At 31.3% G+C, this 23,211-nt stretch overlaps 1 protein-coding gene across 3 annotated transcripts; it reads right to left on the bottom strand.

Annotated features, from left to right (window-relative positions):
- Positions 1 to 385: 385 nt before the first annotated feature.
- LOC126694286 (cellulose synthase-like protein E6) lies at positions 386 to 22,989 on the bottom strand. 3 transcript variants are annotated; one of them, XM_050390439.1, is made up of 8 exons: positions 22,576 to 22,982; positions 6,106 to 6,424; positions 3,356 to 3,496; positions 2,906 to 3,037; positions 2,035 to 2,247; positions 1,712 to 1,936; positions 1,278 to 1,625; positions 386 to 973 (listed from the first exon to the last, which is right to left on the bottom strand). In XM_050390439.1, the coding sequence occupies exons 1-8, from the start codon at positions 22,857 to 22,859 to the stop codon at positions 428 to 430; spliced, it is 2,208 nt and encodes a 735-aa protein (XP_050246396.1). In that variant the 5' UTR covers positions 22,860 to 22,982; the 3' UTR covers positions 386 to 427. The 3 variants fall into 3 exon arrangements, with proteins under 3 accessions (XP_050246396.1, XP_050246395.1, XP_050246397.1); XM_050390438.1 differs by lacking the exon at positions 22,576 to 22,982 and adding an exon at positions 8,721 to 9,154; XM_050390440.1 differs by lacking the exons at positions 386 to 973; positions 1,278 to 1,625; positions 1,712 to 1,936; ... (2 more) ...; positions 3,356 to 3,496; positions 6,106 to 6,424 and adding exons at positions 14,343 to 15,043; positions 15,349 to 15,696; positions 15,797 to 16,021; ... (2 more) ...; positions 17,448 to 17,588; positions 20,204 to 20,522 and having other exon boundaries at positions 22,576 to 22,989.
- Positions 22,990 to 23,211: the final 222 nt, after the last annotated feature.

Here is a 23,211-nt window from a genome sequence, read left to right as displayed (position 1 = left end):
TTTGGGATGCACCCTTTTTGCTTATTAGAGCTAGACTGAAGTCATTTGTGCTATGAAAATAAATCATTAAAGTACTTTGAAAATGCCAATTAGTCTTTACCTAAATTGTGAGGGAAAACACCTTTGCCTCGTTGAGGACAAGAAGAAAGGTAAATAATTTATTAGTGATCCTTGATCACATATAACTTGGAAAGAAAAATAGATATATCACGAAGATCATAGCTAACTTGGAAAGAAAAATAGATATATCACGAAGATCATAGCACCACATAGTCCATATGAACTTGGGTCTGAAATATCACAAACAATGGAAATGACCATAACTCAACAGTACAAGTAATGTCCAGGGCCTCATTTTAAAGGAAAAGCTACATACCAAGCCACATGACTACTAAAATTGGTACAATCTACATTATGGTATACTATGTCAAATTATAGGTATCAAACAAGCCAGTGAAGCTAAAACAATAGACTTGAACAAAACCAAGGATGGTATACGACCCTTATCATTGCGGATGAAGAGTCCTTGGTACACTGGTATGTTGATCAAGACAAGTAGCAAGTTAAGAATAACCTGCATGATCAACTGGTCTAACACCTTGAACTCAAAATCCAAAACAATCTTTCTTATTTCCCCAATTAAACTAAAGAGGTTTAGTAATGCCAATGTTGCTATAATGGTAAGCATGATAGTTGGGCTTCCAAACTCTATGACTTCTTGCCTGTACCTCTTCAACACATCCTCTGCACCTACCTTAGTTGTTAGCACAAATGTTGTTTCAGAGAGGCCTAATTGTCTGCTAATGGTGTCAATGAACCCAAAGAAGAATGAGGTAGTTCTTTGGATCACCCACATTCGTTGCCAATTCCACCAAGCTTTGAGAGTATTCCCACAACTCAAGGCCTCTACTATGCTGCCAACATTCCTTGCTACAAAAACGTAAGCAAAAGGCATGAACCATATGCTTTTAACCTGGAAAATGAGGCCATGAAATCAGTATATATAAGCTCTACAATAGGAAACGTCATAAAAAAACACTTTTTACTTGACTTGTTGCTACGTAGTTGCTCACAAATTTCAATTCTACGCTAAACATAAAGTTGTGAATATGGAATTTTTTGTGTTTAATAAATAATCTAAGGGCCATTGAAGTATTGAAGGAGCACAAAACATATCATTAAAATTATGTGCGTGATAAGCATGAATTCTTTCTTTTATGACATCTATTATATGCATTAAATTATATAAAATAAGAAAATAAAGATAAAAGATAAACCTGAGGGAATAAGGAAATGCCATGAAGAAAGCAAAGAGAAGGAACAATCACATAATAGAGTGTTGGGAATGAAATTGGAGCCCATAAAAGATAAATACAATATCCCATCTGAGCACCAAATTTTATCTTTCCCTGCCCATATATGAAAGGGCAAAACTTGGAGAAAAATATCTGAAACATGCCTTCAGACCACCTCTTGTGTTGAATAAGAACTATATCTAAAGTAGTTGGACCAACACCCAAAAATGCCTTTCTATCTGGATTATAATAAAGTGATTTCCAACCCCTACATTGGATAGTCAAGCCAGTTACAATGTCTTCAACTGGGCACCCATAAATCAGCCCCATCTGCAAATATAATTACCATTTTCATTAAAATTTCTACACACAAATGTGAGTGAGTGTGTGTGTGTGTGTGAGAGAGAGAGAGAGACATTTTTCCCCCATTGAGTGTCCTTCTCAGCACTACAATTAGCAAAAACTTTAGATAATTCTTCCAATTCATTAACAGTTTTATCATTATTCTTCTTGGCTTCTAGATTCAATTCTCCTTTATAATCCTTGGAATACACCTTTCCACAAAGACTCTCTCTTCGATGGAAACATCCGGTGCCACAATACAAGGCTGCACCATATCCACCTATACCAGCAAGCTCAACCTTCATATTTAACCATGAATAATAGTATATCAGTTCACCAAAAGGATCAACATTGGTTTCTCTTCTTGAAAACAAAGGCATAGTCATAGATTACTCACATTGTTAGTAACTGAATAAGAACTTGCATAAATATCATTCTTGGTGATATTGTTATATTGTTGTGGAAATTGCACAAAAGAGATCTCATGACCTCTCTTTTCGTCCATGAAAAAACACAATATCTCTCGTATTGTGTCCACATCATTTGCATACATGTCACAGTCTAAGTTCAGGATGATTGGGGCATTACTTATCTTTGAAGACACTCTTATCTGCACATGTGAAATAACCTTCATCAAAATACTATGAAAAATAAAATTAGTAACATTATCAAGTGGCCATGGTCATAAATTTTACATAATTATCGCATGTACTTAACTAAACAAACTTTTTTTTGTGTGTGTATGCTTATTTTTATTTCACTTTAGCAACATTTATGTTGAGGAGACATTAAAGAACATGTATTAAAAGTAATTGGTGTAATACTCACTAAATGTTATACCACTTAATCATTTTTCATTAGAATATTATTATGAAAGCCCCATGGATGGATTACATATTCTCTTTGTTCTGTACACACATGTCAAATTTCGTGTACATCAAATATTATCATACAATTTAATTCATAAACTCATGTTTGGTATATAATTTTAGAGTTCAAAACCCTAAAATTTAATCACTTTAAAGATAAGATAGTTATTTTGTATAAAAAAGATGGGGGAAAAAAAAAAGAAGAAAAGAAAGATAAGATAGTTATTGGTATTTAATAATCTTAACATCTTGCATACTTGTAAGGTAAGAATACAATTTAATCCAATCATGAGATTGTAGAAAAACACCCAATAGAGAGTCATGAAGTGGTGTAACATAAACCAAATTAATACTTAGTTTAACTTAAACCCTACCAATGTACGGAAGTTTAAAGCTTACTAGTGCATTCATAGCTCCAGCTTTGAAGTTGTGAGGGCACTGCGGTCTTTTTTCTCGTGCCATGTATACTAGTGTTGGCAATCGCCGTCCATCAATATCCATTGCATTTTTGTCCATTCCATTAATTATAATCTAAAAAAAAGGCAAATATTGCACCAATTTTTTATTTAAAAATTATATCTAACAAACAAATAAATAAAATTGTAAAAGAGTATTCTAAAATATTGGTGGAGGAATGGGTCATTTGATGAAATAGGGTTCGATTATTGCATTAAATAAGAGTTTTTTTTTTTTTTTTTTCGAAATTCATTAAATAAGAGTATTTAATTGAAGGCATGATCATGATAATTGATAAAACTTTTTTTTTTTTTTTTGAGAAGGTGTAATAATACTAACTCAATGAGAAATTAAGTTTTATTATTAAAAAAAAAAAAAAATTGTAAGATTTACCTGCACAATTGATTGGTGATCTTGCTTCGTTACTTTGGAGTTCCATTCTGAAAATCCTTTGTGTTGATCCCTTGTTTCTTTTGGAATAGTGCCCATTTTAACTGCTGAGTTAATTCGGTTTTCCATTTCTTCATATAGATTCTTTAATAAACATAAAAATAAGATCAATCAAATTTGTCATCAAGAGAAGTTTCGTTATTCTAACTTTGGGGTCATGCAATATGTTAGTTCAATATGCCTCATGCCATGGTTTGATGAGTTTCTGTACAATATGCCTCATGCAATATGTTATTTTAATATGCCTCATGCTCGTGCCATTAAACATCAATGCATTAGGAATTTCCTCTGACTTTTTTTATTATTTAATGGGTTCTAAAAAAAAGAAAATGCATTTTTAATTTCCACATTTTGGGCCGATTCCAGTTTTGATCCCTAACTTTTAGACACATCTACCTTACTCCCTGTGAATCGAAAACTATTGCTATTTTAATCTCTACTTTCATGTCAGTAACAGAAAAAACATACGTGATAAACAGAAAGCACCATTAGCATATTAGACACTGCATGACTAATAAAATACCCCGTTAGCATCTAATTTCAGTAACGGAAAAAGCATAAGTGATAAACGGAATACACCATTAGCATCTAATTTTAGTAACAGAAAAAGCATACGTGATAAACGGAATACACCGTTAGCATATAAGTTACTGACGTATCTAATAAAATAAAAATAATAAAATATCCCGTCAGTATCTAATTTAAAAATAATAATTTTTCAACTTTAAAAAAAATTAAAAACACAAAATACATAAATTCGGATCATGTTCATCTCTAACATGAACACAAACCCAGAAACCCAAACCCACTTCGGAATCTTCAACCCAAACCGTATCCACTACAAAGCACAGTAAGCCTCATTCGCACCTTACAATTCTCACCCACAACCGCCAAAGATTCCAACTTTGAACACAAAACTTCATGGTACAAAACAAAAAACTTCACCAAATTATAAACCTCAACATTACAGATCCAAGTCCCAACTCACAAAAAAGTTTTGGCTTTCTGCTTTGCTTGCAGCTCCACAGTTGGCTAGTTCCAAGACTTGAATTTTTAGCCTCCAACTCACTAAACCAAGAAAACCCAGAAACCAAAAACACTTAAATATGCCACCAAGAGACCAGATTTCAGCTTCAATGCTCCAAAGGCTTCACTACAAGCACAGATCCCAATTCAAAACCAACCCAGAAGAGAGCTAAACACAATGGGTTCTTTTTCTCTTAATCTCTAACTTTCTCTCTCCCTAAACCCGATTCTCTCTCTCTCTCTCTTCTTGGTTTGATCGGCTGGTGGTGGTGGCTGGGTATTTTTAGGTTTGTGTATTGGGTTTGAGTGTTGAGATTTTTTGTTTGGGTTGGCTGTATGTTTGGATTGATTTGGTGCTTTGTGGCTTTGGGATTTGATGATTTTGCTAGGGTTGGAAAAAATGGAGGCTTTCAGATTTATGATTTTTTTAAGCTGAATTTTCTGGGTTTTTTGTGTTTGTTTCTCAAGAAAATTTCTGAGTTTATGGGGTTGCTGGAATTTGGTTTGTTTGTAGGGGAAGAACATGAAGTTCATGTTCTAGGGAAAGAACGTGATGTTTCTTACGAAAAAGCTAATGAAAAGTAACCCAAAAAAAAAAAAATTTAATTATTTAATTTGATTAGATTTAAGGTTCAATTTTTAATTTTTAATTTTAAAAATTTTCTGATCTGCCTTTTTTTATTAATTTAAATATTGACTTGGCATCTTGCCAAAGATTTTTAAAAAAATAATTTTTAATGATCAAGTCAACATAAAAAAATGCCTACAAAGCATTCCGTCTATCATGCAGGATATTTTAGTTACTAAGATGACGAAAGGAATTAAAATGGAGATAGTTTTTGATTTGTGTCTAAAAGATAGAGACTAAAATGAAAATTGACTCAAAATATATAGATGAAAAATGCATTTTCGTTAAAAATAAAACTACATCATTAATGTAGTTAAAAGTCAATCATTAATGAAACTTGATAAGAAGTAATTATAGGATACTTCCAGTCCCAAAATATTATAAATGTATATTTTCCTTTCTCACATAATTAGGTTTTATTAATTAAATTCATGATGAAACTTACAATTCATGTAAGAAGGAGAGTACGTATTTAGAGTACTTCCAAAGTATTTAATAATCTTCTCTTGATAAGAGGGTCAAACTAACAACAATTTAAAAGTTCGGAGTGATTAATTGCAAGTTTTGATAATTAAATAACTAAAATGTCAACAACATTAAAGTTAGAGGAAATGGTTTAGCCATAAATTGTTAAGGGTTTTGTTAATGTGTGCTTTTAAAGCAATTATTAATAAGGGAAATACTAATGAGTGTCCTTAGAGCACTCGTTAAAAATCCAATTAAAGAAAGTTTTTATAGGAAAAGAAAAAAACCAATTAATGTTTTGACAGCTTTTTTCATTTCCCATAAAAGTGATGTCAAAACTTTCCTTAACTGGATTCTTAACCAGTGCCCTTAGCATGACGTTATTAATAAATCATTTAAAGAAAGTTTTGACACTGATTTTATGGAAAATATAAAAAGTTGTCAATCTTTTTCCAAAAAAAGTTTCTAAAAATATTCCATAAACCAATGTCTTTGAGATATCTATTAACTTTCCCCAAGTTTTAAACCCTTTAATTTGATCAAGCTAACCTAACTAAACATACAATGAACTAACCTTCATAGCCAACCATTCTTGGGCATATGTGATGTTTTGAACATCAATTTGTTGGGCAAAGTAGGCACCTGGAGACCTTGGTTTAATATTAAATTTCTTGCAAAAGGGTATCCAGTGCTTAGAGAAATTAGAAGCCTCTATGAGAGCATAGAGTGTCAACTCTGACCCAGCATCATCAGAAAGATAAACACTCAACTTCTTAGGTGGATAATTGTATGACATTACTGATAAAATGGTGTTGATCACCAAAGTTGGTGGCTCCATCTTAGGGTCTGCCGTGCACACAAAAATGTCGACATTCGGTAACTTCTTTTCGTATCTGTAACATGCAAAGAAAGTGAATATTAAGCAACAAAATAACAAAAATTAAAATAAGATTTTACATAAGAAAATAAATTTTTTAAAACTAAATTATCGATTGTTTCAAAAGTTTAAACCGTTAAGAAATGATAAATCTCAAAGTAGAAAAAAAAAATGATAAATCTAACCGCTAAACCGTTATTCTAACATTTTTGGAATTAGAGCAATAATAAAGGGAAATGCTAACGAGTGTGGGCACTAGTTAGTAATTCATTTAAAGAAAGTTTTTATGGGAAATGAAAAAATAAAAGTAATTAATATTTTGACAGCTTTTTTCATTTTTCATAAAAGTGGTATCAAAACTTTTCTAAAATGGATTATTAAGGAGTACCCTAAGGGCACTCGTTAGCATGACCCAATAATAAATTTCATCTAACAATATTTGAGAATAATGACACGTGGACACAAATTTTTATTTTTTTATTTCCTATCACTTTCTCCATGTAAGGATAGAAATTTGGTTACCTACTCTTTTCCATTAAAGATTAATACATGATTCTTGCTGTCAGTGTCTACATCAAAGGATACAAATTTGGTAAAGATGATTCTTGTTGTATTATGATGAAAACTATTCATATTATTTCTTAAATTTTGGAGCTTTCACCGTTTTTCTTGTCATTATTTTAAGAGATTATTTTAAAAGTAATTTAAAATCTATAAATTTTAAAATCTATAATAAAAAAAGTGATGTTAGTAATGATCACATATTATAATAATCAATAATAGCTTACCACCTAAGAATTATTATAAAAATATTATAGACGAATAATTTCTTTTATTAAAAAAATATATATTTTTAATTAAAATTAAATTCTATAGATATTCTTTATAAACCTTATATTTATAGAGAAATATTACATTTATAATATTTTCACAACACTTTCGTAGTAAAGAAGTAGCGAATTGTTATTAGTTCTAATTCACAATAACAATCATTAACAACATATCACTTAGGTCCCATAAAAAATAAAAAATAAAAACATATCACTTAAGATTTATTGTAAAAATTTTATGGACATAACATTTATTATATTTATATCTTCCAATTTTTTATAAATTATTTCCACATAATTTCTTTGAAGTGGTAGAAGAAATAATTCCATTTAAGAACACAATTATGATATATTTCTATTAATAACTACTATAATTATCAAATTTGATATTTTTTTTAAAAATAATTTGATGGAAAAGATTATATTTTGTGGAACTTTCCCATGTATGCATTATACAAAACCAAAGACATTTAACTTTTAGTTTACTTCGTAATATTTTGCCACATAAGCTGTTAAGATTACATAATTTTACACGTCATTATTTTATTATATGTTTTTAATTGATCTTAAAAAAAAAATCTATATTTCAAGCATCCATAAAAATCTTACCAAATTATATTTTCTTTAAAAGAGATGTTACATTCACAACATTTTCACAACAAATTATAAATGATAAGTTATTATTGATTCTAACTTGAATTTTACAATTGAAATTACTTTTTTATCTATCCATAACAATCTACCACTTAAGATTTGTTGTAAAAGTGTTGTAAAAATATTGTAAACATATCATTTCTCTTTCATTAGATGGCGTGATATATATATATATATATATATATTCATATAAAAACACAATTACAATAAATGATTATTAAAAATTGTTTGATACCTAGACAAAAAATAAATAAAAAATTAAAAAAGAAGAAGATAGAAATCATATATACTTTGTTAAACTTCCAATACACGGATTTCAATTTAAATTTAAATCTTTCCCATCAAATACTTCCACCGAACAGACAACAGAACCTTTATATTATATCCAAAAGAATCTTTCTCATTAAATACATTCATATAATTTCATCATCTACCCTGATGATCGAGAACCCAGAGACATATATGTCTCAACCTTTAGAAATATAGAATGAGTTTGGGAAGCCTAAAAGAGAGTCTTTTGATTTGGCATATATTTTCAGCAAATTAGCAAATAATATGAACCAACCACGAGTAAATCAGTAACATGTTTATCAAAACGCCCTCATATAGTTAATGTAGTCCCAGCAAATAATCTGAGAAACAATAACCTGTGTTTCTTTTACTCTGTTTAAACTCACGTTTTCAATTATAAAAACACACAGTGTGAGTTGTGTGACAGTGTGAATTGAAAGAGTTTTTCTCTGAGAATAGAAATTTGTAAACCAGTCAATTTATATAGCTGTGTGCCCTTAGCTAGATCAACTACTATGTGAGAGAGAGAACTGTAACCTGTATGAGAGTCTTTCCTTGAAAGGGTGATTGTAAACAACCTTAAAACGACAAGACTGAGTTAGCATCCAGTACAAACCGAAGCATAGCTCAGCCATGAACAGACCAATCCAAGCCCATCTTCCTTGCTCTCCAACTCTTGGAATGTGTGTCAATCTGTAAACCCAAATCAAACATATACCAACAAACACTGTGGAAGCAAACATCTTATATGCACCTCTAAATCTTGCTTCTTTTGTCTCAAACAATGGAAGTGCACCCTCTTCACCACTTTCCTTTCCCATGTTATCTCTCTGTCAGTGTGTATGTGTGTAAATGAAAAAATGGAGTTAAAATAAGCACGAATATTTTATAGTTGATGACTTGATGCAACGATATTTCTAATGAAAAAAAAAAGAAGCTTTTTTTGTAGTAGTAGTTTTAGAATAGAACGTAGAGAGAGTCAGAGACACCCACACAACTTTTATGTCACAATTTGTTATCCGTGAAATTGGTGTAGAAGAAATCTTTTAGAATTGATCCAAATATGTTAAATTTAATGCAATTATAGCAGATAAATTTTTTATTCCATTGGCTGCCAGCCTGCCTAAGACCAACGTGAACGTCAATAATTCTTTTTTTTTCTTTTTCTTTTTTCCATTAGCGAATAATTCTCTCTTCTTAATTTAATAAAAAAAATTACTATTTTTACTTTTTTTTCTTCTTTTGGGTAACAATTGATGGGGGACTTTGTGAACATTAATGATGAACACCACTTACCTCTAGTGCTTGAATACACTAAAATCAATGAGATAAACACGTGTCTAATTTTTATTGCATATAGCTTACCCATGAATTGACCATCCATAGTTGTGCAACAAATGGGTTTCACAACGTGGTTGTCCCGACATATACAATCAGCTTTTTTAAAATTCCAGATAATCTTTGTGATGGATGGAATGACTAGTTTGATAAGAAGTTTTCTAGAGGTAGATGGCCTAACTTAGTTGGGATAAGATGTGTATTCAAAAAACTTGTGTTGGGATAAGATGTGTATTCAAAAAACTTGTGAGGGGATGGGTTTTAAACAATTAAAGGATTTTAATTTAGTTTTGTTAGCAAAACAAAGGTGGCGCTTACAAACTAATCCAAATTCTTTGGTTTCTAAGATTTTTTAAGGCCCATTATTTCCCTGATTATGATTTTATACATGCTTCCATGGAGAGTAATCCTTCTTATGCTTGGCGTAGTATTATGACAGCTCAACACATAAACCAGCAATGGCAGGTTGGTAAGTAAGTATATGGCCATTTATTTTTTTTAAAGTGTGGCATGTTAAATGGCTTCCAACTCTTACCACCCACAACAAGGCCACAACGTGGTTGTCAAAAGATGTCCTTGGCAATAATGGTAGGTAGGTATATCGGTATATGGCCATTTAATTTTTTGATACTAAGTGTATGGCTATTGTTGATGTAGGAATTGCATTCTATCTGTTTTATCATCCTCTATTGTTTACGGACTTTACGTATTTATGTAGAAACCAAACCTTTTATTTAAACTATGAAAGTATGAATTGTTACAATTTTTAATTAAGAATGATCCAATATTATCTAATATATATCATTACGGGTTCAGTCATGTTCTATTCATCTACCAACTCTTTAGGCATGCCAACCTATATATAATTTTGGCGAAAAGCCACTTTTAGTCCCTACATTTTCAAGCGATTTCCATTTTAGTCCCTACATTTTATTTTTACCGCTTTTAGTCCCTATCCTAAAAAACGTCTCTCGTTTTGGTCCCTACCGTTACATCAAAAACGAAAATTGCACAGCTGGCAAACGGCATGCACTGTTGACCTGATGTGGCTATTAAAATAATAATAAAAAATATCACATCAGCATATGAATTAAAAAAATTAATTTATTAATTTTAACTAAATAAAAAAAATTAAAAACTAAAAATTACATGAATTGAGATCTAAGTGTGTTTTGAATAACAACACAAACCTAAAAATTAAAATCCAAAAATTAAAAATCTCCAAATCACCGTTTTCTCAAATACAGCGATATCATCAAATCCTAAAGCCTCATAGTAACAAATCAATCCAAAAATACAACACAATCAATCCAAACAAAAAAATCTTAAACTCAAAATCTCTATCTCATCTCTCTCTTGCCTACCGTTTTCTATCTTCTCCCTCTCTCAGACCTTGCTTTTTCAAATCAAACATCACTCTCTCTCAGACAGTGTAGATCGGCAATGACTTTTTTTTTTCAATCTCTCAAACAGGTGGTGGTGGGTTTGCTCATTGGTGGTTTTTTTTTTTTTTCCCTATTTTTGAGATGGGTTTGGTGATTGGGATGTTGAATTGGTGTGGGTTTGAATTGGCTGTGGGTTATTGAATCGGTGTGGGTTTGAATCATCTATGGGTTGTTGAATCAGTGTGGGCTGTTGAAAGGGTGTGGGTTTGAATTGGTCTGGGCTATTGAATCGGTATGGGTTGGTTGTTTCCGTGGTGCTGGGATGTGTACGATGGCTGAGGCTTCTTTGAATCGGTGTGGGTTGGTTATTTCGGTTTTGGAATTTCCAGTAGTGGAGCGGTGGGTTTCAGGTTTGTTTGGTTGGTTGTTTGTTTCGGGTTCAGTGGTTGGTTGGTTGTATTGGATTATGGGTTTTGTGGGTTCGGTGGCTATGTGAATTTGATGGGTTTTGACTATGATGTTGGCTGTGTGGGTCTGAATTTTCGATGTGGGTTGTTGTGGTTCAATGCTGGTGGCTGTGTGGGTTTCGGGTTTTGTGGGTTCTGGGTTTCGAGATCCTTTTTTGGGGTTTACGGGTTGTGGGTTGCTAGTGGGTCATGAGGTGTTGGTTCGGTTGTGGATGGTGTTCAGTGGATGCTGGTGGTTCAGTGTTAGATTTTAATTTTTGGATTTGTGTTCTTGTTCAAGACACACTTAGATCTAAATTCATGTAATTTTTAGTTTTTAATTCTGTTTTTAATTTTTTTTATTTAGTTAAAATTAATAAATTAATTTTTTTAATTTAAATGTTGACGTGATATTTTTTATTATTATTTTAATGGCCACGTCAGGCCAACAGTGCATGCTGTTTGTCAGTTGTGCAATTTTCATTTTTAATGTAACGACAGGGACCAAAACGAGAGGCATTTTTTAGGATAGGAACTAAAAACAGTAAAAATAAAATGTAGGGACTAAAATGAAAATCTCCTAAAAATGTAGGAACTAGAAGTGGTTTTTCGCCTATAATTTTAAAATGGTGTTCTAGAAACTAGAAACTGAACTGTTCATTTAACTATGAATTGTTAAATTTTTTAGGGATGATCCAATTTTCTGATATGTCATAATTCAGGTTCAGTGGTGTTCTATTCATCTATCATCTCTTTCGTCATTTGTGCCATATATATCAGTAGATCCTTTAATTTAATACTAATATAGTGATATGTCACAATCCAGAACCTATCATGGGGTAACGCTCTCTCTTATGTTAGATTCACGATGGAATCTAAACATAAATTTAAAGGGAAAGATCACCGCATTACCTTTTTCCAATACACCCAATAGTATTATATTCCAAGAGCATCCAATCAGAGTGGTTAGCGGTAGCAATGTAGCATTATTGTAGCATTGAATTGGTTCATAATTTCAGATGGTGATGAATCAATGACCGTGTCAGGTCGTGCTCCATTCATTTACTCTTTGACGTGCCAACCAACCAGAAAAGTACAACCTTCTCTTTTTTGAGGATCAGAAAAGTACAACCTTAATTGAAAAGAACGTATAGACATTAAGATGGAGAGAGCAAAGGAAATAAGGACTATCGGTTTTTTTTTTTTTTTTTTGAAAAGAAGGACTATCGGTTTATACCAATATATTAATGTATAAAAGTTTAAGCCCAAGTTTCATTAAGCCCACACGCCTTTCATTTTTTTTTTTTTTTAAAGGAAAAACACTTACTTATTTTAATACTAAAAAATTTTACAAAGTTTTTTTTTTTTTAATTTTTTTATTTTGTCTTTAAAATTATAAAGTTACTATCAAATTCCTGACTAATTTAAAAACTCGTAGTTGTGAATACGATCAAATACACAAGGGAGGGGAAATAGGAAGAAATAATTATAAAAGAATAATAATTGTGCAAAATATGAAGTTAGAGAAAAGAGAATTTTTAAGAATACAACAAAACCTCACAGAATTTTCACAACAATCTTGTTTTGAGTTGTAATAGGTGTAGACGTGTAGCCGTGTAAGTGAAATATATATATATATATATATATATTTTTTTTTTTTTGATTTATGTTGACCTAAGTTTGCAAAGAAAATACTGTGGGATTTTGTTGTAGTAATAAAAAAACTGAACAATAAAATCCGTAAAAATAATGCTTCCATCAAAAAATTAATCAAACACATTCCCTTCCTATCTTCATAACCAACCATGTGTAAAAGCAAAGTGTGTAAATCAAAGGACCACAACAATAAAACCGAACAAAACTCCAATTTGTACAGTCAAATCAAGCCAAATTTTATATTTGAGATGCGTTGGGGTCACCAACATGATTGGTCAGGAACATGAGTGATACACATGACAATTATTGAGAGGTTGATAGAAACCTTTGATTTTTAGAGAAAATCCATTAATAAGCTAGAAGATGACAGATCAGTGAAATAAATGGTATTGCAAACCAGGGTAGAGGATGAACTTATACTTGAACTTGATGGTATAATTTAGAAAAAGTTTCATTTTACTCCATCTTCCCCAACTATTGAATTATTAAAAATAAATGAAAATATGAGTAGAATTCTCATGCCACTAAAAATAAGGAAGTGTTATCTAAATTTGTAATGAACTTGGCTTAGGTCTAGTATTCAATTGCACTGGACTCATCACCTTAATGGGTTTAGTGCAACTGGACACTGAACCCAAACATTACCCATGTATAACTGTTTAATAGTATCAATTTCTATGGAAACAGTGAACCAATAATTTCACTGGGAGACACCCATGGCATGTGCCCATGTGGTACAAGATTCTAAGAACAGATGATTATATGCCTTCAGGGAAAACGTGACATAAAGTAGCAAAGGATCCTATGGACACAACTTAACACCATGTCTAAATAATAGAAGGCTGTATGATAGAACCAACATAATGCAAAGCATAAATTAGAACAAAGTTGGGAGTCTCAGGCCATGCTTGATCTTGCATTGGCATGGAGTATAAGTCCTTTGCGGGACTTCATGTGAAGTTAGCCTTATGAAATACATCCCAAATCATTCTGAATAGTTCACCCTGGGCAGCTAGGCTCCTTCTTACCACTAGCAAATCTTGTTTGTAATGCCTAGGCTATGGTTGTAGCTGAAATAGAGCACTAGTATTGCTTATTGAGCATTTGGGATGCACCCTTTTTGCTTATTAGAGCTAGACTGAAGTCATTTGTGCTATGAAAATAAATCATTAAAGTACTTTGAAAATGCCAATTAGTCTTTACCTAAATTGTGAGGGAAAACACCTTTGCCTCGTTGAGGACAAGAAGAAAGGTAAATAATTTATTAGTGATCCTTGATCACATATAACATGGAAAGAAAAATAGATATATCGCGAAGATCATAGCACCACATAGTCCATATGAACTTGGGTCTGATATATCACAAACAATGGAAATGACCATAACTCAACAGTACAAGTAATGTCCAGGGCCTTATTTTAAAGGAAAAGCTACATACCAAGCCACATGACTACTAAAAATGGTACAATCTACATTATGGTATACTATGTCAAATTATAGGTATCAAACAAGCCAGTGAAGCTAAAACAATAGACTTGAACAAAACCGAGGATGGTATACGACCCTTATCATTGCGGATGAAGAGTCCTTGGTACACTGGTATGTTGATCAAGACAAGTAGCAAGTTAAGAATAACCTGCATGATCAACTGGTCTAACACCTTGAACTCAAAATCCAGAACAATCTTTCTGATTTCCCCAATTAAACTAAAGAGGTATAGTAATGCCAATGTTGCTATAATGGTAAGCATGATAGTTGGGCTTCCAAACTCTATGACTTCTTGCCTGTACCTCTTCAACACATCCTCTGCACCTACCTTAGTTGTTAGCACAAATGTTGTTTCAGAGAGGCCTAATTGTCTGCTAATGGTGTCAATGAACCCAAAGAAGAATGAGGTAGTTCTTTGGATCACCCACATTCGTTGCCAATTCCACCAAGCTTTGAGAGTATTCCCACAACTCAAGGCCTCTACTATGCTGCCAACATTCCTTGCTACAAAAACATAAGCAAAGGGCAAGAACCATATGCTTTTAACCTGGAAAATGAGGCCATGAAATCAGTATATATAAGCTCTACAATAGGAAACGTCATAAGAAAGCACTTTTTACTTGACTTGTTGCTACGTAGTTGCTCACAAATTTCAATTCTAGACTAAACATAAAGTTAAGAACATGGAATTTTTGTGTTTAATAAATAATCTAGGGGCCATTGAAGTATTGAAGGAGCACAAAACATATATCATTAAAATTATGTGCGTGATAAGCATGAATTCTTTCTTTTATGACATCTATTATACGCATTAAATTATATAAAATAAGAAAATAAAGATAAAAGATAAACCTGAGGGAATAAGGAAAAGCCATGAAGCAAGCAAAGAGAAGGAACAATCACATAATAGAGTGTTGGGAAGGAAATTGGAGCCCATAAAAGATAAATACAATATCCCATCTGAGCACAAAATTTTATCTTTCCTTGCCCATATATGAAAGGGCAAAACTTGGAGAAAAATATTTGAAACATGCCTTCAGACCACCTCTTGTGTTGAATAAGAACTATATCTAAAGTAGTTGGACCAACACCCAAAAATGCCTTTCTATCTGGATTATAATAAAGTGATTTCCAACCCCTACATTGAATAGTCAAGCCAGTTACAATGTCTTCAACTGGGCACCCATAAATCAGCCCCATCTGCAAATATAATTACCATTTTCATTAAAATTCCTACACACAAATGTAAGCGAGTGTGTGTGTGTGTGTGAGAGAGAGAGAGAGAGAGAGAGAGAGAGACATTTTTCCCCCATTGAGTGTCCTTCTCAGCACTACAATTAGCAAAAACTTTAGATAATTCTTCCAATTCATTAACAGTTTTATCATTATTCTTCTTGGCTTCTAGATTAAATTCTCCTTTATAATCCTTGGAATACACCTTTCCACAAAGACTCTCTCTTCGATGGAAACATCCGGTGCCACAATACAAGGCTGCACCATATCCACCTATACCAGCAAGCTCAACCTTCATATTTAACCATGAATAATAGTATATCAGTTCACCAAAAGGATCAACATTGGTTTCTCTTCCTGAAAACAAAGGCATAGTCATAGATTACTCACATTGTTAGTAACTGAATAAGAACTTGCATAAATATCATTCTTGGTGATATTGTTATATTGTTGTGGAAATTGCACGAAAGAGATCTCATGACCTCTCTTTTTGTCCATGAAGAAACACAGTATCTCTCGTATTGTGTCCACATCATTTGCATACATGTCACAGTCTAAGTTCAGGATGATTGGGGCATTACTTATCTTTGAAGACACTCTTATCTGCACATGTGAAATTACCTTCATCAAAATACTATGAAAAATAAAATTAGTAACATTATCAAGTGGCCATGGTCATAAATTTTACATAATTATCGCCTGTACTTATAAACTAAACAAACTTCTTTTTTTTTTTTGTGTGTATGCTTATTTTTATTTCACTTTAGCAACATTTATGTTAAGGAGACATTAAAGAACATGTATTAAAAGTAATTGGTGTAATACTCACTAAATGTTATACCACTTAATCATTTTTCATTAGAATATTATTATGCAAGCTCCATGGATGGACTATATATTCTCTCTGCTCTGTACACACATGTCAAATTTCGTGTACATCAAATATTATCATACCATTTAATTCATAAACTCATGTTTGGTATATAATCTAAGAGTTCAAAATCCTAAAATTTAATCACTTTAAAGATAAGATAGTTATTTTGTATAAAAAAGATGGGAAAAAAGAAAAAAAGAAAAGAAAGATAAGATAGTTATTGATATTTAATTATCTTAACATCTTGCATACTTGTAATGTATAAGAATACAATTTAATCCAACCATGAAATTGTTAAAAAACACCCACTAGAGAATCATGAAGTGGTATAACATAAACAAAAGTTATACTAAGTTTAACTTGAACCCTACCTATGTACGGAAGTTTAAAACTTACTAATGCATTCATAGCTCCAGCTTTAAAGTTGTGAGGGCACTGTGGTCTTTTTCCTTGTGCCATGTATACTAGTGTTGGCAATCGCCATCCATCAATATCCATTGCATTTTTGTCCATTCCATTAATTATAATCTAAAAAAAAGGCAATATTGCACCAGTTTTTATTTTAAAAATTATATGTAACAAACAAATAAATAAAATTGTAAAAGAGTATTCTAAAATATTGGTGGAGGAATGGGTCATTTGATGAAATAGGGTTCGATTATTGCATTAAATAAGAGTTTTTTTTTTTTTTTTTCGAAATTCATTAAATAAGAGTATTTAATTGAAGGCATGATCATGATAATTGATAAAACTTTTTTTTTTTTTGTTTTGAGAAGGTGTAATAATACTAACTCAATGAGAAATTAAGGTTTATTATTAAAAAAAAAAAAATTGTAAGATTTACCTGCACAATTGATTGGTGATCTTGCTTCGTTACTTTGGAGTTCCATTCTGAAAATCCTTTGTGTTGATCCCTTGTTTCTTTTGGAATGGTGCCCATTTTAACTGCTGTGTTAATTCGGTTTTCCATTTCTTCATATAGATTCTTTAATAAACATAAAAATAAGATCAATCAAATTTGTCATCAAGAGAAGTTTTGTTATTCTAACTTTGGGGTCATGCAATATGTTAGTTCAATATGCCTCATGCCATTGTTTGATGAGTTTCTGTACAATATGCCTCATGCAATATGTTATTTTAATATGCCTCATGCTCGTGCCATTAAACATCAATGCATTAGGAATTTCCTCTGACTTTTTTTATTATCTAATGGGTTCTAAAAAAAAAAAAATGCATTTTTAATCTCCATATTTTGGCCGATTCCAGTTTTGATCCCTAACTTTTAGACACATCTACCTTACTCCCTGTAAATCGAAAACTATTGCTCTTTTAATCTCTACTTTCATGTCAGTAACGGAAAAAACATTTGTGATAAATAGAATGCACCGTTAACATATTAGATACTGCCTGACTAATAAAATAAGAATAACAAAATACCCTGTTAGCATTTCAGTAACGGACAAAGCATAAGTGATAAACGGAATACACAGTTAGCATCTAATTTTTTTTTTTTTTGTTTTGAGAGAGTTTTAACCTATGGCGTCCGCTCCTGATAATAGCTCTTTATTATCAGACCAAGACACCAATCAGTTTTTGGTGTAGGCGGGAATTGAACCCCAGATCTCTTATACAACCATTAGAGACTTTACCAGTTAAGCTAACTGGAACCCACGTTAGAATCTAATTTTAGTAACAGAAAAAACATACGTGAGAAACGGAATACACCTTTAGTATATAAAAGTTACTGATGTAATTAATAAAATACCCCGTCAGTATCTAATTTAAAAATAATAATTTTTCAACTTTTAAAAAAATGAAAAACACAAAAATACATAAATTCGGATCATGTTCATCTCTAACATGAACACAACCCCAGAAACCCAAACTCACTTCGGAATCTTCAACCCAAACCGTATACACTACAAAGCACAGTAAGCCTCATTCGCACCTTACAATTCTCACCCACAACCCCCAAAGATTCCAACTTTGAACGCACAACTTCATGGTACAAAACAAAAAACTTCACCAAATTATAAACCTCAACATTACAGATCCAATTCCCAACTCACAAAAAAGTTTTGGCTTTCTGCTTTGCTTGCAGCTCCACAGTTGGCTAGTTCCAAGACCTGAATTTTTAGCCTCCAACTCACTAAACCAAGAAAACCCAGAAACCAAAAACACTTAAATATGCCACCAAGAGACCAGATTTCAGCTTCAATGCTCCAAAGGCTTCACTACAAGCACAGATCCCAATTCAAAACCAACCCAGAAGAGAGCTAAACACAATGGGTTCTTTTTCTCTTAATCTCTAACTTTCTCTCACCCTAAACCCGATTCTCTCTCTCTCTCTCTTGATGGTTTGATCGGCTGGTGGTGGTGGCTGGGTATTTTTAGGTTTGTGTATTGGGTTTGAGTGTTGAGATTTTTTGTTTGGGTTGGCTGTATGTTTGGATTGATTTGGTGCTTTGTGGCTTTGGGATTTGATGATTTTGCTAGGGTTGGAAAAAATGGAGGCTTTCAGATTTATGAATTTTTTAAGCTGAATTTTCTGGGTTTTTTGTGTTTGTTTCTCAAGAAAATTTCTGAGCTTATGGGGTTGCTGGAATTTGGTTTGTTTGTAGGGGAAGAACATGAAGTTCATGTTCTAGGGAAAGAACGTGATGTTTCTTACGAAAAAGCTAATGAAAAGTAACCCAAAAAAAAAAAATTTAATTATTTAATTTGATTAAATTTAAGGTTCAATTTTTAATTTTTAATTTTAAAAATTTTCTGATCTGCCTTTTTTTTATTAATTTAAATATTGACTTGGCATCTTGCCAAAGATTTTTAAAAAAATATTTTTTAATGATCAAGTCAACATAAAAAAATGCCTACAAAGCATTTCGTCTATCATTGTTACTAAGATGACGACAGGAATTAAAATGGAAATAATTTTTGATTTCTGAGGACTAAGATAGGTGTGTCTAAAAGATAAGGACTAAAACAAAAATCAGCTCAAAATATATAGACAAAAAATGCATTTCCGTCGAAAATAAAACTACATTATTAATGTAGTTAATAGTCAATCATTAACGAAACTTGATAAGAAGTAATTATAGGATACTTTCAGTCCCAAAATACTATAAATGTATATTTTCCTTTATCACATAATTAGGTCTTATTAATTAAATTCATGATGAAACCCACAATTCATGTAAGAAAGAGAATACGTATTTAGAGTACTCCCGAAGTATTCAATAATCTTCTCTTAATAAGAGGGTCAAACTAACAACAATTTAAAAGTTCAGAGTGATTAATTGCAAGTTTTGATAATTAAATAACTAAAATGTCAACAACATTAAGGTTAGAGGAAATGGTTTAGCCATAAATTTGTAAGGGTTTTGTTAATGCGTACTTTTAAAACAATTATTAATAAATCATTTAAAGAAAGTTTTAACACTAATTTTATGGAAAATATAAAAAGTTGTCAATCTTTTCCCAAAAAAAGTTTCTAAAAGTATTCCATAAACCAATGTCTTTGGGACATTTTATTAACTTTCCCCAAGTTTTAAACCCTTTAATTTGATCAAGCTAACCTAACTAAACATACAATGAACTAACCTTCATAGCCAACCATTCTTGGGCATATGTGATGTTTTGAACATCAATTTGTTGGGCAAAGTAGGCACCCGGAGACCTTGGTTTAATATTAAATTTCTTGCAAAAGGGTATCCAGTGCTTAGAGAAATTAGAAGCCTCTATGAGAGCATAGAATGTCAACTCTGACCCACCATCATCAGAAAGATAAACACTCAACTTCTCAGGTGGATAATTGTATGACATTATTGATAAAATGGTGTTGATCACCAAAGTTGGTGGCTCCATCTTAGGGTCTGCTGTGCACACAAAAATGTCGACATTCGGTAACTTCTTTTCGTATCTGTAACATGCAAAGAAAGTGAATATTAAGCAACAAAATAACAAAAATTAAAATAAGATTTTACATAAGAAAATAAATTTTTTAAAGCTAAATTATCAATTGTTTTAAAAGTTTAAACCGTTAAGAAATGATAAATCTAACCGCTAAACTGTTATTCTAACATTTTTGGAATTAGAGTAATAATAAATTTCATCTAACAATATTTGAGAATAATGACACGTGGACACAAATTTTTATTTTTTTATTTCCTATTCCTTTCTCCATGTAAGGATAGAAATTTGGTTACCTACTCTTTTCCATTAAAGATTAATACATGATTCTTGCTGTCTAGTGTCTACATCAAAGGAAAGGATACAAATTTGGTAAAGATGATTCTTGTTGTATTATGATGAAAACTATTCATATTATTTCTTAAATTTTGGAGGTTTCACAGTTTTTCTTGTCATTATTTTAAGAGATTATTTTAAAAGTAATTTAAAATCTATAATATTTTAAAATCTATAATAAAAAAAGTGATGTTAGTAATGATCACATATTATAATAATCAATAATTGCTTACCACCTAAGAATTATTGTAAAAATATTATGGACGAATAATTTCTTTTATTAAAAATATATTTTTTTAATTAAAATTAAATTCTATGGATATTCTTTATAAACCTTATATTTATAGAGAAATATTACATTTATAATATTTTCACAACACTTTCGTCGTAAAGAAGTAGTGAATTGTTATTGGTTCTAATTCACAATAACAATCATTAACAACATATCACTTAGGTCCCATAAAAAATAAAAACATATCACTAAAGATTTATTGTGAAAATTTTATGGACATAACATTTATTATTTTTATATCTTCCAATTTTTTATAAAATATTTCCACATAATTTCTTTGAAGTGGTAGAATAAATAATTCCATTTAAGAACACAATTATGATATATTTCTATTAATAACTACTATAATTATCAAATTTGATATTTTTTAAAAAAAATTTTGACGGAAAAGATTATATTTTGTGGAACTTTCCCATGTATGCATTATACAAAGCCAAAGACATTTAACTTTTAGTTTACTTTGTAATATTTTGCCACATAAGTTGTTAAGATTACATAATTTTACACGTCATTATTCTATTATATGTTTTTAATTGATCTTTTAAAAAAAAAAAATCTATATTTCAACCATCCATTAAAATCTTACCAAATTATATTTTCTTTAAAAGATGTGTCACATTAACAACATTTTCACAACAAATTATAGATGATAAGTTATTATTGATTCTAACTTGAATTTTACAATTGAAATTACTTTTTTATCCATCCATAACAATCTACCACTTAAGATTTGTTGTGAAAGTGTTGTGAAAATATTGTAAACATATCATTTTTCTTTCTTTAGATGACATGATATATATATATATATATATATATTCATACAAAAACACAATTACAATAAATGATTATTAAAAATTGTTTGATACCTAGACAACAAATAAAAAAAATAAAAAAAAGAAAGAAGATAGAAATCATATATACTTTGTTAAACTTCCAATACACGGATTTCAATTTAAATTTAAATCTTTCCCATCAAATACTTCCACCGAACAGGCAACAGAACCTTTATATTATATCCAAAAGAATCTTTCTCATTAAATACTTTCATATAATTTCATCATCTACCTTGATGATCGAGAACCCAGAGACATATATGTCTCAACCTTTAGAAATATAGAATGAGTTTGGGAAGCCTAAAAGAGAGTCTTTTGATTTGGCATATATTTTCAGCAAATTAGCAAATAATATGAACCAAGTTTATCAAAACGCCCTCATATAGTTAATGTAGTCCCAGCAAATAATCTGAGAAACAATAACCTGTGTTTCTTTTACTCTGTTTAAACTCACGTTGTCAATTATAAAAACACACGTGAGTTGTGTGACTCTGTGAATTGAAAGAGTTTTTCTCTGAGAATAGAAATTTGTAAACCAGTCAATTTATATAGCTGTGTGCCCTTAGCTAGATCAACTACTATGTGAGAGAGAGAACTGTAACCTGTATGAGAGTCTTTCCTTGAAAGGGTGATTGTAAACAACCTTAAAACGACAAGACTGAGTTAGCATCCAGTACAAACCGAAGCATAGCTCAGCCATGAACATACCAATCCAAGCCCATCTTCCTTGCTCTCCAACTCTTGGAATGTGTGTCAATCTGTAAACCCAAATCAAACATATACCAACAAACACTGTGGAAGCAAACATCTTATATGCACCTCTAAATCTTGCTTCTTTTGTCTCAAACAATGGAAGTGCACCCTCTTCACCACTTTCCTTTCCCATATTATCTCTCTGTCAGTGTGTATGTGTGTAAATGAAAAAATGGAGTTAAAATAAGCACGAATATTTTATAGTTGATGACTTAATGCAACGATATTTCTAATGAAAAAAAAAAAGAAGCTTTTTTTTTGTAGTAGCAGTTTTAGAATAGAACGTAGAGAGAGTCAGAGACAACCACACAACTTTTATGTCACAATTTGTTATCCGTGAAATTGGTGTAGAAGAAATCTTTTAGAATTGATCCAAATATGTTAAATTTAATGCAATTATAGCAGATAAATTTTTTATTCCATTGGCTGCCAGCCTGCCTAAGACCAACGTGAACGTCAATAATGACGCTTCTTTTTTTTCTTTT

The sequence above is a fragment of the Quercus robur genome, chromosome 8 (assembly GCF_932294415.1).
Source record: "Quercus robur chromosome 8, dhQueRobu3.1, whole genome shotgun sequence".
NCBI lineage: Eukaryota > Viridiplantae > Streptophyta > Magnoliopsida > Fagales > Fagaceae > Quercus > Quercus robur.
Note: the sequence above shows the minus strand (reverse complement) of the source record. Positions and strands in the feature narration are given on the sequence as shown.

Excerpts from the sequence above, each read along its gene's own strand:
- LOC126694286 (XM_050390440.1), bottom strand. The coding sequence starts at position 22,859 with ATGGGAAAGGAAAGTGGTGAAGAGGGTGCACTTCCATTGTTTGAGACA. Across the intron at positions 17,132-17,447 it reads ATCACCAATCAATTGTGCAG|ATTATAATTAATGGAATGGA; the intron begins GTAAATCTTACA and ends CCTTTTTTTTAG. Across the intron at positions 16,333-16,999 it reads CTGGAGCTATGAATGCATTA|ATAAGAGTGTCTTCAAAGAT; the intron begins GTAAGTTTTAAA and ends TCACATGTGCAG.